The 13,704-nt window shown below is 36.4% G+C and overlaps 1 protein-coding gene across 1 annotated transcript in view; it reads left to right on the plus strand.

Moving 5' to 3' along the window:
* Positions 1-236: 236 nt before the first annotated feature.
* The window catches only part of LOC107664979 (E3 ubiquitin-protein ligase TRIM33-like), a 27,011-nt gene continuing 13,543 nt past the window's right edge, over positions 237-13,704 (plus strand). The window contains 14 exon segments of the mRNA XM_016455683.1: positions 237-555; positions 557-579; positions 582-958; positions 3,847-3,993; positions 4,293-4,410; positions 4,903-5,216; positions 5,620-5,793; positions 6,830-7,039; positions 7,460-7,586; positions 8,778-8,841; positions 9,016-9,166; positions 9,298-9,665; positions 11,333-11,456; positions 11,821-11,895. Coding sequence (XP_016311169.1) covers positions 302-555; positions 557-579; positions 582-958; positions 3,847-3,993; positions 4,293-4,410; positions 4,903-5,216; positions 5,620-5,793; positions 6,830-7,039; positions 7,460-7,586; positions 8,778-8,841; positions 9,016-9,166; positions 9,298-9,665; positions 11,333-11,456; positions 11,821-11,895 — 2,526 coding nt within the window. The 5' untranslated portion in view covers positions 237-301.

Here is a 13,704-nt window from a genome sequence, read left to right on the forward strand (position 1 = left end):
AATTGTGGCTTTAAAATATAATATTAAAATTAAAATTTAAAGAATAAAAAAGATTGTATTGCAATTCCAATGATTTATATATTTACGTATATTTATTTAACGTCAAATACAGCGTTATAGTGTTACATTTATTTTATAATATACAATACACGTACTTAAAAAAAACATAAGTAATATTGTTTTACTTTGTATTTTTTAAATCTGTATTTCTCTGTGACGAACATGAGAGCGACTGCATGACGTCACACCCATCGGATATTCTGAGCGCGTCGAACGTCAGGCGGTTTAAAGAGGAGCAAAGATGGCGGACAACAAAGGCCAAGATTGTACTGAGAGCTCCGCAAATATGGAGGTAGGGACTTCGGGAACAGAAGATAACGGAGACAGCGGCTCAAAGGACCCAGACGCGGTGATTTTAATCGACTCGGAGCCGAAGGAAGGAGCAGACGAGCTCAAGTCTCAAGAGACCGTTCCCCAAGCGCTGACGACATCCAGCAGCGGCGGCGGAGCTACAGACGGGACCCCAAATACCGAGAGCACCGAGCCTCCGCCGCCGTCCTCCTCCTCCTCCTCCTCCTCCTCAGCGGACAGCACCGCTGCTGGCGCATCACCCGCTCTCATTAACGAGATGTCGCCTCCACCACCAGCATCCTCAACCTCCTCCTCTTCAACCCCTGCCGCCCCGATAAACCTACTGGATACGTGCGCTGTGTGTAAACAGAGTCTCCAGAACCGCGACTGTGAACCCAAACTCCTGCCCTGCCTGCACTCCTTCTGCCTCAAGTGCATCCCGCAGCCGGAGCGAAAGATCACCGTCCCGGTGCAAGGGCCCCATGGACAGGACACTCGTATTGGTAAGTTAGGAAAAGGGAAGTTAGCTTCGCCAGTTCTGTCCCCAACTATTCTGTCCCCTATTCTAGTTCTGTCCCCGACTATTCTCTGCGTGGCTATGAATGCTGTATGCCTCCGACTCCCAAATATGCGCAAAGGACCCCTATCCTAAAATTTGAAAGGCAGCCATATATTTTTACGCATAAAGACCTAATTTATACTATGGAAAAGGGCAGCGGCTATTTGCACTAAGTGTAAATAGCGATAGATGCTGTTTACAGTAAGTGAAAATAGCATATTTACAGCAATAGATGCTATTTACAATTGCAAATAGCAATGGATTCTGTTTACACTAAGTGCAAAAAGCGATAGATGCTATTTACAGTAAGTGAAAATAGCAGCATTTTCTTAGCGATGTGTTATTTACACTAAGTGCAGATAGCGATAGATTCTATTTACACTTTGTAAAAATAGCAGGATTTTCTGCTATTTATACTATTTAATGCAAATAGTGGTAAAATATTATTTGGAACATTTTTAGTTACTATTAAGTCATTTATTTTTCCCCATACTCACCGTAGTACTATACCATTAGATAGCTATTCATTAATTAATTAATTCATTCATTCATTTTTTGCATTATTTATGTATCTATTAGGCCTAATTTGGTTAAACCTTGTTGTATTTTTTACATTCTTGCAATGTACTACTGATTGACTCTTTGTCACAATTTATATTGTTGCAATAATTATATATGCTTGCATAAAGCAATATATACTCTTGGAGATCTTGGATGTGATTGTTTTTGCCATTGCAAAATGTGAACTGTTATTGCACAGCTGTATATATAAAGTTAAATATTTGTATATCCAACTTTATTCACATATATGCAGTACACTCACATAAAGCTATATTGACCATTCAATCAACCTTTACAACAAAACAAGGGTTTTAAACTGGGGAGCCATTACAACTTTAAAGAAAACAACTGTGTATTTAAAAGAGAAAAATTGAAAAGCCCTTTATGCAGAAGCACAGATAATTCAATTTAGATGAAAGCGTCTGCTAAATTAATAAATGTAGATCATGTGATGCAAGTGTATTCAAAGTTTAGTTGTTGAAGCTGCGTCACTAAAAATAACAAGCTTTCAGGATGTCATGTTTGTGGTTATGCATATTTAACATGCGGTAACACATGGTGCAGTAAATGATGCATGTATCAAGAGATGAAATCTGATCCTGAGTGGTCACAGGTGATGCATTGGAGCTACATGGTAAATCTAGATGTAAACAGTGATTTGTCTCAACTGACCATTTGTGATTGGATCACCTAGGATGCATGTTAATACCTAGTGCAAACAAAGTCATTGTGTTTTTCCAGCAACCACCTTGTGTGAATCTTATCACATGCTATAGATCTTGCGAATTGTTGTGGAGGAATCTTTTATTGATGGTGTGAATTGAAGCAAAACTGCTAGGGTATGAACAAAATTACCTGAGTTTAGAAATGGATGAGGCAAGTATGAACCCCTCTGGGCACAATACAACAATGTATCGACATCTGAAAGACAAGAATGACATGTTCAAGGAAGAGTTTGGACACTGAAGATGTTTGAGAGAGGCCAAATGTGAAAATGCAGCAAGCGGATGGCTGAAAAGAGAAGTGCTGCTTATTAGACACCTACAACACTGTCCTTCAGGGCTCAACCCAATTTAGCCCCAATTGACACATTTTACTCCAATTCACACCAGTCTGTGATGAATCGAGCCCTGCAGATGTCACAGTGTTTGATGTTACATCTTCAGGGAGTCTTCACTGTTCTCATCTCATAACTGATGAAAGCCCTTCAAGTGTGGTGAAACTTTAAGCAACCAGAGTCTATATTTACGCCTGATGTTAATGTCCATTTCTGGTGATCCGATCACAAGTGGGCAGCAGAGGCAGATGGCTATCTTTCCCTGGTATAAACTTGTCATTTGTGACTGCTTGTGAACAGATTTTAAGAGGACTGTCTTCTGACTCCAGACATCAGAAACTGCCCACATTTAATTTCCACTGACCTAAGAGCAGAGCAGAACAGTGAGATAACTGACTACTTTATTGCTTTGATGCCCTGAGGTGGTGTTACAATGAATAAAATTCTCAATTTTTAGATTTTGTTTTAGATGGATGGAGTATAAAGTGTGAAAATAAAGTGTGCCGTGTGACATACATGGAATGTGTGACATCTGAATGTGTGTCACATTACCACATTGTACTTTTCAGCGTAAACCAGTGATCTTGTTGGAAAGTAAAACTTTTAAAAATGATTTTCATTAAACAAAATTAAGCTGTAACAATATAAATATTATATGACAAACTTAAAAAAAAAAAAAAAAAAGGTTTAAAAAATGTGAAAATTGCTTTGGGACTAACTGAAATAAGTTATAAAATTACCAAAGCAAAAACTGAAATAAAAACAAATTAAAGCTAAAAGGAATTAATTAAAACAAAATGTTTAAAAAATGTGAAAATTGCTTTGGGACTAACTGAAATAAGTTATAAAATTACCAAAGCAAAAACTGAAATAAAAACAAATTAAAGCTAAAAGGAATTAATTAAAACAAAATCTAATAAAATGACCAAAGTGCATAACAGAATTGCTAAAACATAAACTAAAATTAAGATGAAAACATTATATAAAAATAAAAGCCAATTCTAAATACTTTAATAAAAAATAATACTAAAATAACACTGGTGATTTAGTTTTTTTATCTAGTGTTTAAGTTAAGTGTTATCTTAGTGTTTCATCTAGTTTTGTTGTGCACAAGCCACAAGTCTAGTTTTTGTTGTTCTGGAAACACAATTTCACAATTTGTTCTGGATCACAATTACCTTGCCTCTCTGCATCTGATGTTAATGGTTCCTAGTTTGGCATTAGAAAGTTCATCATTTTGAGGCCCAGAATTTGTTTCATTTCAGTCATTCATAATATTCTTCTCTTCCCTTATCATTCCCTCCATCACCGTGTAAAGAGTGTGACCAAAGAGAGGAGTGTGAAGCTGCTAAGCCAACAGAGGGACATCAGCTGCCTGGCCCAGCAGATCATCCATGTGCTCAACTTCACCAACTGGGCCATCAGCAATGGAAGCAGCACAGCCCTGCTCTACAGCAAGAGACTGGTCAGCCTTATTTCTTTTACAAAAACACCTGTTTACTTTTCTTTTAGGTTCTGTTTTTGCAAATGTGTCATTTGTATTGGCACTACACCTTCCATCAATAACAGTACTGTCTTTGGAGATGCCACTTACACTATTTCAAACATAACTACTTCCTTCATTTTAAAGGATGTTGTTTAATCAGGATCTGGACCTTGCTGACATCAGTTACTTAAATGACAAACAGCATTGCTATTGTAGACTCTTCTGTACTTTGTGTCTTTCCTCATTTGCTTTTTTTTTGGATTTTGTCAACACTGTAGATCACATACCAGCTGCATTTCATTATGAAGGCCCGTGTGGACCCAGTACCTCAAAGTAATGGAGCAGTCCGCTTCTTCTGCGACCCCACCTTCTGGGCCAAGAATGTGGTTAACCTTGGTACTGACTCAACACTAACTAAACTTGCAGCGGAAACCTGTTTTTATAGCGCACACAGAGCAAAAGTCCTTTTACACCAAGTTTACATTTTCATGAATACATTAAAAAATTTAACATTGTGTCTGAAATATAATTTTACAGTTTTTTAATTTTTTTTAATTTAATTTAGTTTTTTAAATTACTGCGGCCGATTTTAGTGTATTGCATTTTGTTTTGTTTATATATATTAAAATTAAACATTTTGGTGTGAAATATCGTATTATTGTGTTTTTATTTACAATTTGTTTTAATAAACATTTATTATTAATAGTATAGGAATATCATATTGCATCATTTTTGTTTTATTTTTTTTTTCCCCCCGAACTATCATAATACAGTATTTTATTTTATTTTATTTTATTTTTTTACTTTTTCAGAGCATGGTGTGAATTCAGACTTGGTGTGAACAGGCGTTTATATGCTTTCAGGTGCATTCTCTCCTTTTTTGTCCAGGCAATCTGGTTATTGAAAAAGTGCCACATACTGCTCCTCCTCCCCAAATGATGGTCAATCAGCAGATCTCTCCCAGTCACAATCACCCAGGTAAGCACTCAGGACAGATCAACCTGGCCCAGCTGAGGTTGCAGCACATGCAGCAGGCTGCAATCGCTCAGAAGCACCAGCACCAACAGCAGCAGCAGCACCAACAACAGCAGCAGCAGCAGCAGCAGCAGCAACAAATTCAGCAGCAGATGCGCATCGCCTCACAGATGTCCCAGCATCCCAGACAAGGAGGTCCACCACAGATAACCAGTATACAGCAACCGGTAAGTTAGAGATTAGATCTTGCCTGCTTTTCCACACATGTCTGGTTTATTCTGGACCAGTGTGCTGTTTAACTAGGAAAGCTTGTAAAGCTGGAAAACCTGGTTGCCCAGCTCTGTTTTTCGGTGAAAGTTGATGACCATTAAGGTCTTTCTGGTTAAGCTTCATATTTGTCAGATGAACATTGTTAAACACTACATTCTTTTAGTGTTATATCTCTTTCTTCCTAAAAGTGAGTTTTAATTTTGAAATAACTTTTCGATTTGTTCAGAATGGATGTCAGCAAAATTATATTTTGTTTATTCTGATTTTGAAATTATAGTCATCCGACGTGTTTATTCCTGATTGTATGATTTGTTGTTCTAAGGGCCCGGTTGTCATTTCTTCCTCTGTCTTGCTTTTCAGCCACCAAGGCTCATTAGTATGCAGGCCCTCCAGAGGGGTGGGGTCAATGGCTCCTCCCACATGTATCCACCTCATCACATGCGCATGGTATCAGCGCAGAACCGCATGCCTTCAGTGCAGCCCCGACTCAACGGGCAACCATATCCTATGATGCAGCCTCAATTACAGAGACAGGTCAGTGCAGAGACTCTAGCAGGTCATATGATAAAAACCAAAATTTTAAGATGTCTCTCTTTTCCTTGGATGATTTTGATCGCACCTGGTTACTGCAGGCACTATGTGAGTCTCTCAGCAGAGCTAAAACACACTGTGCAGACAGAGCAGACACAGCACACCCTAAGGACTGAAAAAAACCTGGAAATCGACTAGGTCTATTACACCCGTTCAGATCATGGTGTCAGCAACGTGGGTTGAATTTTCAAACTTTTTACAATATTCACAACTTTGCATGATTTTTCCAGTCATTCTAAATTATTAGTTAAATATAGTAATAATAATAATAATTATTATTATTATTATTATTTTCTAGAGAACTTTGCATTGAAATATTGTTGAGCTGACCAATATATATATATATATATATGTATATATGTATATATATAATTTTTTTTATTTAGGGTTGCAAGGGTGGAAAATTTCCGGTAAATTTCCAGAAACTTCCAAAATTTCCAAACATTTCCGAAAGTTTCTAAAAAATCCTGGAACATTTCCAAAATGACTGGAGTTTTTCTGACATTTACAATATGCAATACCTAGTAATATAATTCATAAAATAAACATTTCAGATAATTTATTAAACCAGTAAATAAAAATGTATGTTGTTTAATACTTTAAACAGCCAGTTTTAACACATACTGTGTCATTATTTGAGTAAGTAGTGAGTAATTTCTTAGCGCTGCTTAACATTCTTATTCATACTCTAATAATATTTATAAAGACATTAGCCGCTTTTCCACTGTCGGGCCAGTGCGAGCCAGTGCTTTAAACGGGCCGGACGCAGCTATTCAGTGTCTTTAATATAGAGGCTTAGGGTTTTCAGATGTTGTTTTCTTTATTTTTGTTTGAGAAAAAAATTAGTAAATTGTCTTGTCTTTTACACAGGGCTAATATAAACAACAACACATTCCACATTCAGAAAAAAGTAAATGTACCTGCTGTATGAAAGAATTTTTGCCATTTTCCAACACCTTTCCCTTTTTTCCCCTCATAGCACTCTAATCCTGGGCATGCTGGGCCCTTCCCTGTGGCGTCGCTACACAACATTAGTGCTGCCAACCCCACCAGTCCCACCAGTGCCAGTATGGCCAATGCCTACATTCACCGTGGCCCCACTAGTCCTGTTGTCGCCCCCATAGAGCTCATACCATCAGTCACCAACCCCGAAAACCTGCCTTGCCTGCCTGACATCCCTCCCATTCAGGTAACGTACTATTGCATTTCCTTAGACTGATTGTCAGATGATTGGATGTTGTGGAATGATTTAGTGGTTATAGATCTGGCCTGGTAACCCAAAGGTTGTAAGTTCAAACCCCAGAAAGTGCGATCATGAGGATACAAATCTAATACTCAGGTGGAAATTTAATAAAGGACCTAAATGTAATAACATTTGGGCTTAAATGTAATAAAGCATTTAAATGTAATAACTGTTGGGCCTAAATGTAATAAAGGTTTTAAATATAATTAGGTTTAAGGCACCTAAGGCAACGAGACAAAGACAATCCCTATGCTTGGATCTGCTATTATTGTTTTTTATATAACAGACGCTTCCTTAACCGAAGCAAAATTAAACAAAGCTGAATTGATTTAGAGCTCATGTGTTTTTTGTTTTTGTAATTTTCAGCTTGAAGATGCCGGTTCGAGCACACTGGATAACATTCTCAGTCGATATATTTCTGCTAGTTCATATCCTGCTGTTGGCCCCACCAATCCCTCACCGGGACCTTCTACACATTCCCCAGGATCGTCAGGTATTTTCTGGGTGAATTTTTAACATGAATAATTTGGATTCCAAATGTTCGTGTAAATTAGCATGCATTTAAATAATGTCATGAAATATTCATGCACATCAGAATTTGGTATGTATAATATTTATATATGCTTAATATATGCCATACTCATCTTGCTCTCGGTACTATATGGCATAAACTCCTATCCAACCAACCTGGGGGGCCAAGGCAATGCTAGTTGCCTGGCTCAGTGCCTCTGGTTCCGTATGGCAAAGTCTCCCATCCAACCATATGCACCAACCCTGGGGCTCAGGCTGCATTATTAATGCCATATGCTACTTCACCACACAGCCTTATGTGCCAATTCCGCCAACAACTCCAGCTAGCATATACATGCATTGCTGTGCACCATTGTTACGATAACTAAAACTATCAAAAAACAATTTTCGGTAATTTAAATAAAAAAACAATTAATGGATGAAAAACATTAAAAGTTAGAAATGTTGCCTAGGCCGCTATCTGAAATAAGTTGAAGTACTAAAAACACTAAAACTGCTAAAAAAGATGCTAAAAAATCAATAAAAATAAAAATGAGACAAGCACAACAAAATGAGTAAAAGTAAAATGAAAACGGAAAGCAAAAGCAAATTTAAAATATGAATAAATACCGTTAATACTGTTATATAAATAATATTAACACTGTTGTGCACTTTACTTTCAAATAAGGAAATTCTAAGTGAATATAGGGTGATAACGTGCAATATTTTATAGCTTCTCCAAATTAAATCAGCCATTCTGTTTAAAATTTTTTTAAATATTTAAAATATTATTCATATCATTCTACCTAGTGAATTGTTTTTTTTTTTTTACAAAGCCTTAAATTAAATCATACATTTGTAAATGATTTATATGATTCAAAGTGAATACTTAAGTTTGTTAAATGCAGTTTCTTATGACACTTAATTGACATCCAGAATTTTAATGATCATGCCAACTATAACCATCGGCATATATTAAGTTGATAATTTAGCGATTTTACAAAATTCTGATTAATTTTGAATTTTGTACCTCTTGGAAATTGACAGAAATATGCATTATTAAAACTTAGACTGGTTAGATTGGTTTTTGCCCTCAGCTATAACAATATCTGCTAACTTGTTAATTTTCTAAAGATTTGATTCTTTTAACACTCTCTCTGTATCTCTTCTCTAGGTTTATCTAATTCTCACACTCCAGCTCGTCCATCCAGCACGTCAAGCACGGGCAGCAGGGGCAGGTCAGCATTTGCATTTAAAAAAAAAAATCTTGTTTCTGTTCTTTGAATAATATTACTTGCAGTAATATCAGCAGTTGTTAATTATAGCTTAGGAACTGTATATCTGAAAAAAGAGACATTGAGTGAAAAAGTGTTATTTGTGTCTTCTGTCTTTGCTTATGTGTGTGGGTTCAGTTGTGGGTCAGCTGGTAGACCTGGGATGGGGAACACGGCAGTGGACCAGGTGAAGGTCAAACAGGAACCGGGAGTTGAGGAAGAATGTAGCTATTCTGGAGCAAACGTCAAAACAGAGCACTGTAAAGATGGCAGACGGAGTGCTTGCATGGTATTTATCTTCAGCTTACAGTTTCTTACGAATATGAATAAGTTTATTTTGTTTCTTCTTGGTTCTGAGAGATACAGTTTGTTTCATGTTATGCAATGTCTTTCTGTTGCTCTTCTTCTTCCTCAAACCAGATGAGCAGCCCAGAAGGAAGCCTAACTCCCCCTCTTCCTGTCCTTGGCTCCGTGTCCACCGGTTCAGTCCAGGACATTTTAAGAACACTTGGTGAAAATGTTAAATCTGAACCACAGAGCAATCAGCGCTCATCCTGTACGAAGTCAAACTCCAGCGCACCTCTAACCAATGGGACCACCGCGTCAAATGGTAGTCAGCAGGGGAGCACCGCTAACGCCAACAGCCAGACCACTGTAGGAAAGGAAGACGACCCAAACGAGGACTGGTGTGGCGTGTGTCAGAATGGAGGAGAACTGCTGTGCTGTGATCGCTGTCCTAAAGTCTTCCACATGACCTGCCATATCCCAACACTCAAATCTTCTCCCAGGTAAAGAATGTGGCTTTATTTATACAGATGATGCAACACATTTAATTCAGCATTAATGCTGTTTTTGTGTAGTACATCTGGCCTGGTAACTGAAAGGTTATGGGCTTGAACCCAACAAGTTGCAATCGGTGAACTATTAGCAATGTGTGCTTGAGTACGACACTTAATCCTAGTTGTCTGTCACTTTGGTTAACCGCAGATCATTTGCTACTCATTATCTAAATGTAGGAAATTACCATTAAAGCTGATTGTATTTATTTACATCGTTACATTTACTAATCATAACTGACTAGTATTGGATTTTTTATTTTATTTTTTTTTTGTATTTTTATTAAGATGCTATCTGTAGAATTTCTAATTATGACTATTTTTTTATTTCTTAAATTATTCTATTATTTATTCATTTATATATTCAGTTTACCTTTTTTATTTGTTTAAAATGTATTTTTATTATTATTATTAGATTTTTAAGATGCCATTAATAGCATATTCTTTTATTTTATTTAAAAAATTTCATGCCACCGATAGCATTTCTATTCATAAATGACTAATTTTATTTTATTTTATTTTTATTTGTAACACCAGTGACAAATTGTCATAGTTTTCTAAGATTCTACCAATAGCATTTCATGACACGTCATCTGTCTTATGCTGGGTTCAGACTACACAATATTTTTGTCGGTCACGATAGTCAGTGTCAGATTACACGGTTTTGACTCCTAAAATCTTGTCGTGTCGTGGACAAGAAACATGTCAGACTACACGTTGCTTCCCGACCATTCATCGCGTGCCGTCTTTAACGACGCGCGTGATGTCATCGAGAAGGCGGAACTAGCAACTGACTTCCGAACCATAATAGTCTAATGCAATACATGTAGCAAGGTTTTTTCATAATAAGTTGAAAGAATAGTAAAAGAATAGAGAGCGCTAGTGTTAGAGGCATTTTTTATAATAAATAAAAAGAAAACAAGTAGATTGAATAGAGAATGCATTGATATTATACCACTGTGCCCACCGGGGATTGTTGGCTCTAAAAGGGCGCGGTGGTATAATATCAATGTTAAATTATTATGTTGTTAATTATTCAAATTTTTTTTGCACAGCTTGTTAGACCATGCACTAATACTTAACTTGGGCAAGCAAAATGAGCAGAGAGATAAATAACTGACCAATTTGTTTAGCCAGTCATAACAGAGAGGTCATTTACATACTGTATTGTGGTCATAAAAGTTCAGTAGCGTAAAAGCTTGTAGGTCAGATTTAGCCATCAAGTTGGTACATATGGTTAAATGAAACCAAGGGCACTGAGCAAGCATTTACAGTGCCAATGAAGCTAGCATAGCCTTACATTTACATTTTAATTTAGTCATTTAGCAGACACTTTTATCCAAAGTGACTTACAAATGAGGACAATAGAAGCAATCATCATAACAGAGAGGTAATTTACATACTGTATTGTGGTCATAAAAGTTCAGTAGCGTAAAAGCTTGTAGGTCAGAGAGAGGTTGGAAAATATTCTTGAAAACCTAAATTATGGTTAGAAACTTGGACTAATATTAATAAATGGACTTCAGGGTAAAAACAAACATGTATGAATGTTTTAAGGCTTTAATTCCTTTTTGTGTGATGTGTGTGTTAAATGATGTTATACCTTCATTCTGCTGCAGTGGAGATTGGATGTGCACCTTCTGCAGAAGTCTCACAAATCCAGAGATGGAATACAACTGTGATGACGATCCACCCAGTAAGAAGGACAAGAGTGAGACGGCAATGAGTCCAGAGGACCAGCGAGTGAGTCACACTGAGAAACAAACACAATCATATTTAAAAAATGAGTGAACTATGGGGAGCACATAGTACTTTAGCCCTAATTGGTTGACTGGCAAAGTAAGATTGCTTTTGTGTGATTTAATTTATCCCAATACTTCATACCAGACACTCTATAATTTAATATAAATTATGCACAGTATATTGTTTTGACAAACAGTAATGATGTTTGGCTTTAAAATATTTGCTAAAAATGTGAACCTTAGTGACCCAGCAATCAGATATGGTCTACAAAGCTTGTCCACCAGAGTTCCTCATTAATATATTTCAAGTTTTTGCACAACTGCAGATTGTTAATGTTTCTTCTCTCCTCTTCCTGTATTTTTAGCGTTGTGAGCGCTTGCTGCTGCACGTGTTTTGTCATGAGCTCAGTACAGAATTTCAAGAGCCTGTTCCTATATCGGTGAGTTTCCATCAAGCCCACAATATCCTCATTTCCCATAAATGCAGACGTTTCTGATGACGTGTTCTTAAAGGGCAAAGCTCAGATGTGTAATTGAACCATTACTCAGTACGAGTGGTAATATTTAATTGCTGCCTCTCTGCTAGGTCATTAACACTACTGCAATAAAGCTTCTAAAACAGCAACATCGCTCACATGAACATCTGTAGTGACTCCAGTCATCTGTTTTCAAACATGTATTGAGCCTCTGGGCCATTTCCTGCTGTTATTTGTCATAGCAGGATTATGATTCTTGTGTAATTACGTTATTGAGTGAATGCAATAATGCATCAGGCTGACGGGTAATAACAATGATTTTGTAATTTCATTGAATTTGGTCTTATATACCCCCTCACTTTGCTCTTTCATGACTACTTCAGTCCATGGCTCAGTTCTAAAACCTAGTGAGCTCTACTGCTGTCTACATGGGGATTTTCCTTCTAAGGCAGAACAAGTGATGTCATTGTTGTCAGATTTTATTCCTGATATGAAATGTTATTTAAATGTCACATTGACAAACAGCTTTCAGTCTTTCCTTATTCATAATATATAGAAGCTGTACTTACATGACTGAAGGGCACTAATAAGATGGCTGCCAAGTAAATTGTCTTTCCTGACAAGCGATACTCTAGAAAATCGACATATTTGGCAGAACTCTTTAAGTATACACAACTAGAGTGAAATTTTCATTTTCTGTCTATACTCTTGAAATGTTTTTTTAATCATAATTTACCTTCTGAGCTGAGCGGTTGTTAATTGTATTATTATTTATATACTATTATAGTATTGATATTTTGAATCCGCTAATATATTTTCAGTTTTCATTTTAATTTTAGTAATTTTATGTGGTTTTGTCATTTAGTTTTTTTTGTTTTGTTTCTAGTTAACTTTTTATTTCTTATTTAGTTATTTTAGTACTTTAACTTATTTTTAGTTATTTGCCAAGGCAACATTTCTAATTTTGACACTTTTTTTAAAGTTTTTGTTTTTCATCTAATATTTATGTTTTATTTCAACTTCATTTCAGTTATCGAAAATGGTTTGTAATAGTTTTAGTAACTTCATCATGTGATTTTGTCATTATTTTTTATGGTTTTACTTAACTTTATTTTTATTTGTTTTACTTAATTTTAGTACTTCAACTTGTTTTATTTCTTTATAACTTACATTTCTAATTTTTAAGTTTTTTAAAGTTTAAGTTTTTCATGTAACATTTTATTTTAGCTTCATTTTAATGAATGAATATGATTTTTAATGGTTTTAGTGTTAGCTAACAACACTGGAGCAGAGAAAACTGAGCTTGCTGCAATGCATTATGGGCCTTTTGCTTTTGGCTAAAGACATTTCCACACTGAGCGCGAAAAAGCAAAACGAATATTGGACGCGATGACGCACTGGAATAAAACAATACATTTCTATGGAGGCTTCCACATAGACCACGAACATTCGCGTCCCGACAATGCGAATGTTTTTTTTTCCGCACCAGTCCGACGAATCTTTTCAGTTTTGCAAAGCGAAAACACGGGCCGTCCAATAAGATTTGAGCAAGGATCACGTGACCGGAGCAGCTGCTGTTGCACAAAAAGGCAAGAGTGGTGGCACTGTTTCGAAAACCAGTGTAAACTAACACAGAAGAAGAGTATCCCGGATAAGAGAAGAGAGTGGAAGCTGAGTTCTTGTTATCGTTGGTATTTGAGAACAGATTTATTCTCACTTGTTCTTTATACAGAATAACATTTCTATTAATTGTCCACTGAATTATGTGATCTG

This window comes from Sinocyclocheilus anshuiensis, unplaced genomic scaffold, assembly GCF_001515605.1.
Source record: "Sinocyclocheilus anshuiensis isolate Anshui unplaced genomic scaffold, SAMN03320099.WGS_v1.1 scaffold363, whole genome shotgun sequence".
Taxonomy (NCBI): domain Eukaryota; kingdom Metazoa; phylum Chordata; class Actinopteri; order Cypriniformes; family Cyprinidae; genus Sinocyclocheilus; species Sinocyclocheilus anshuiensis.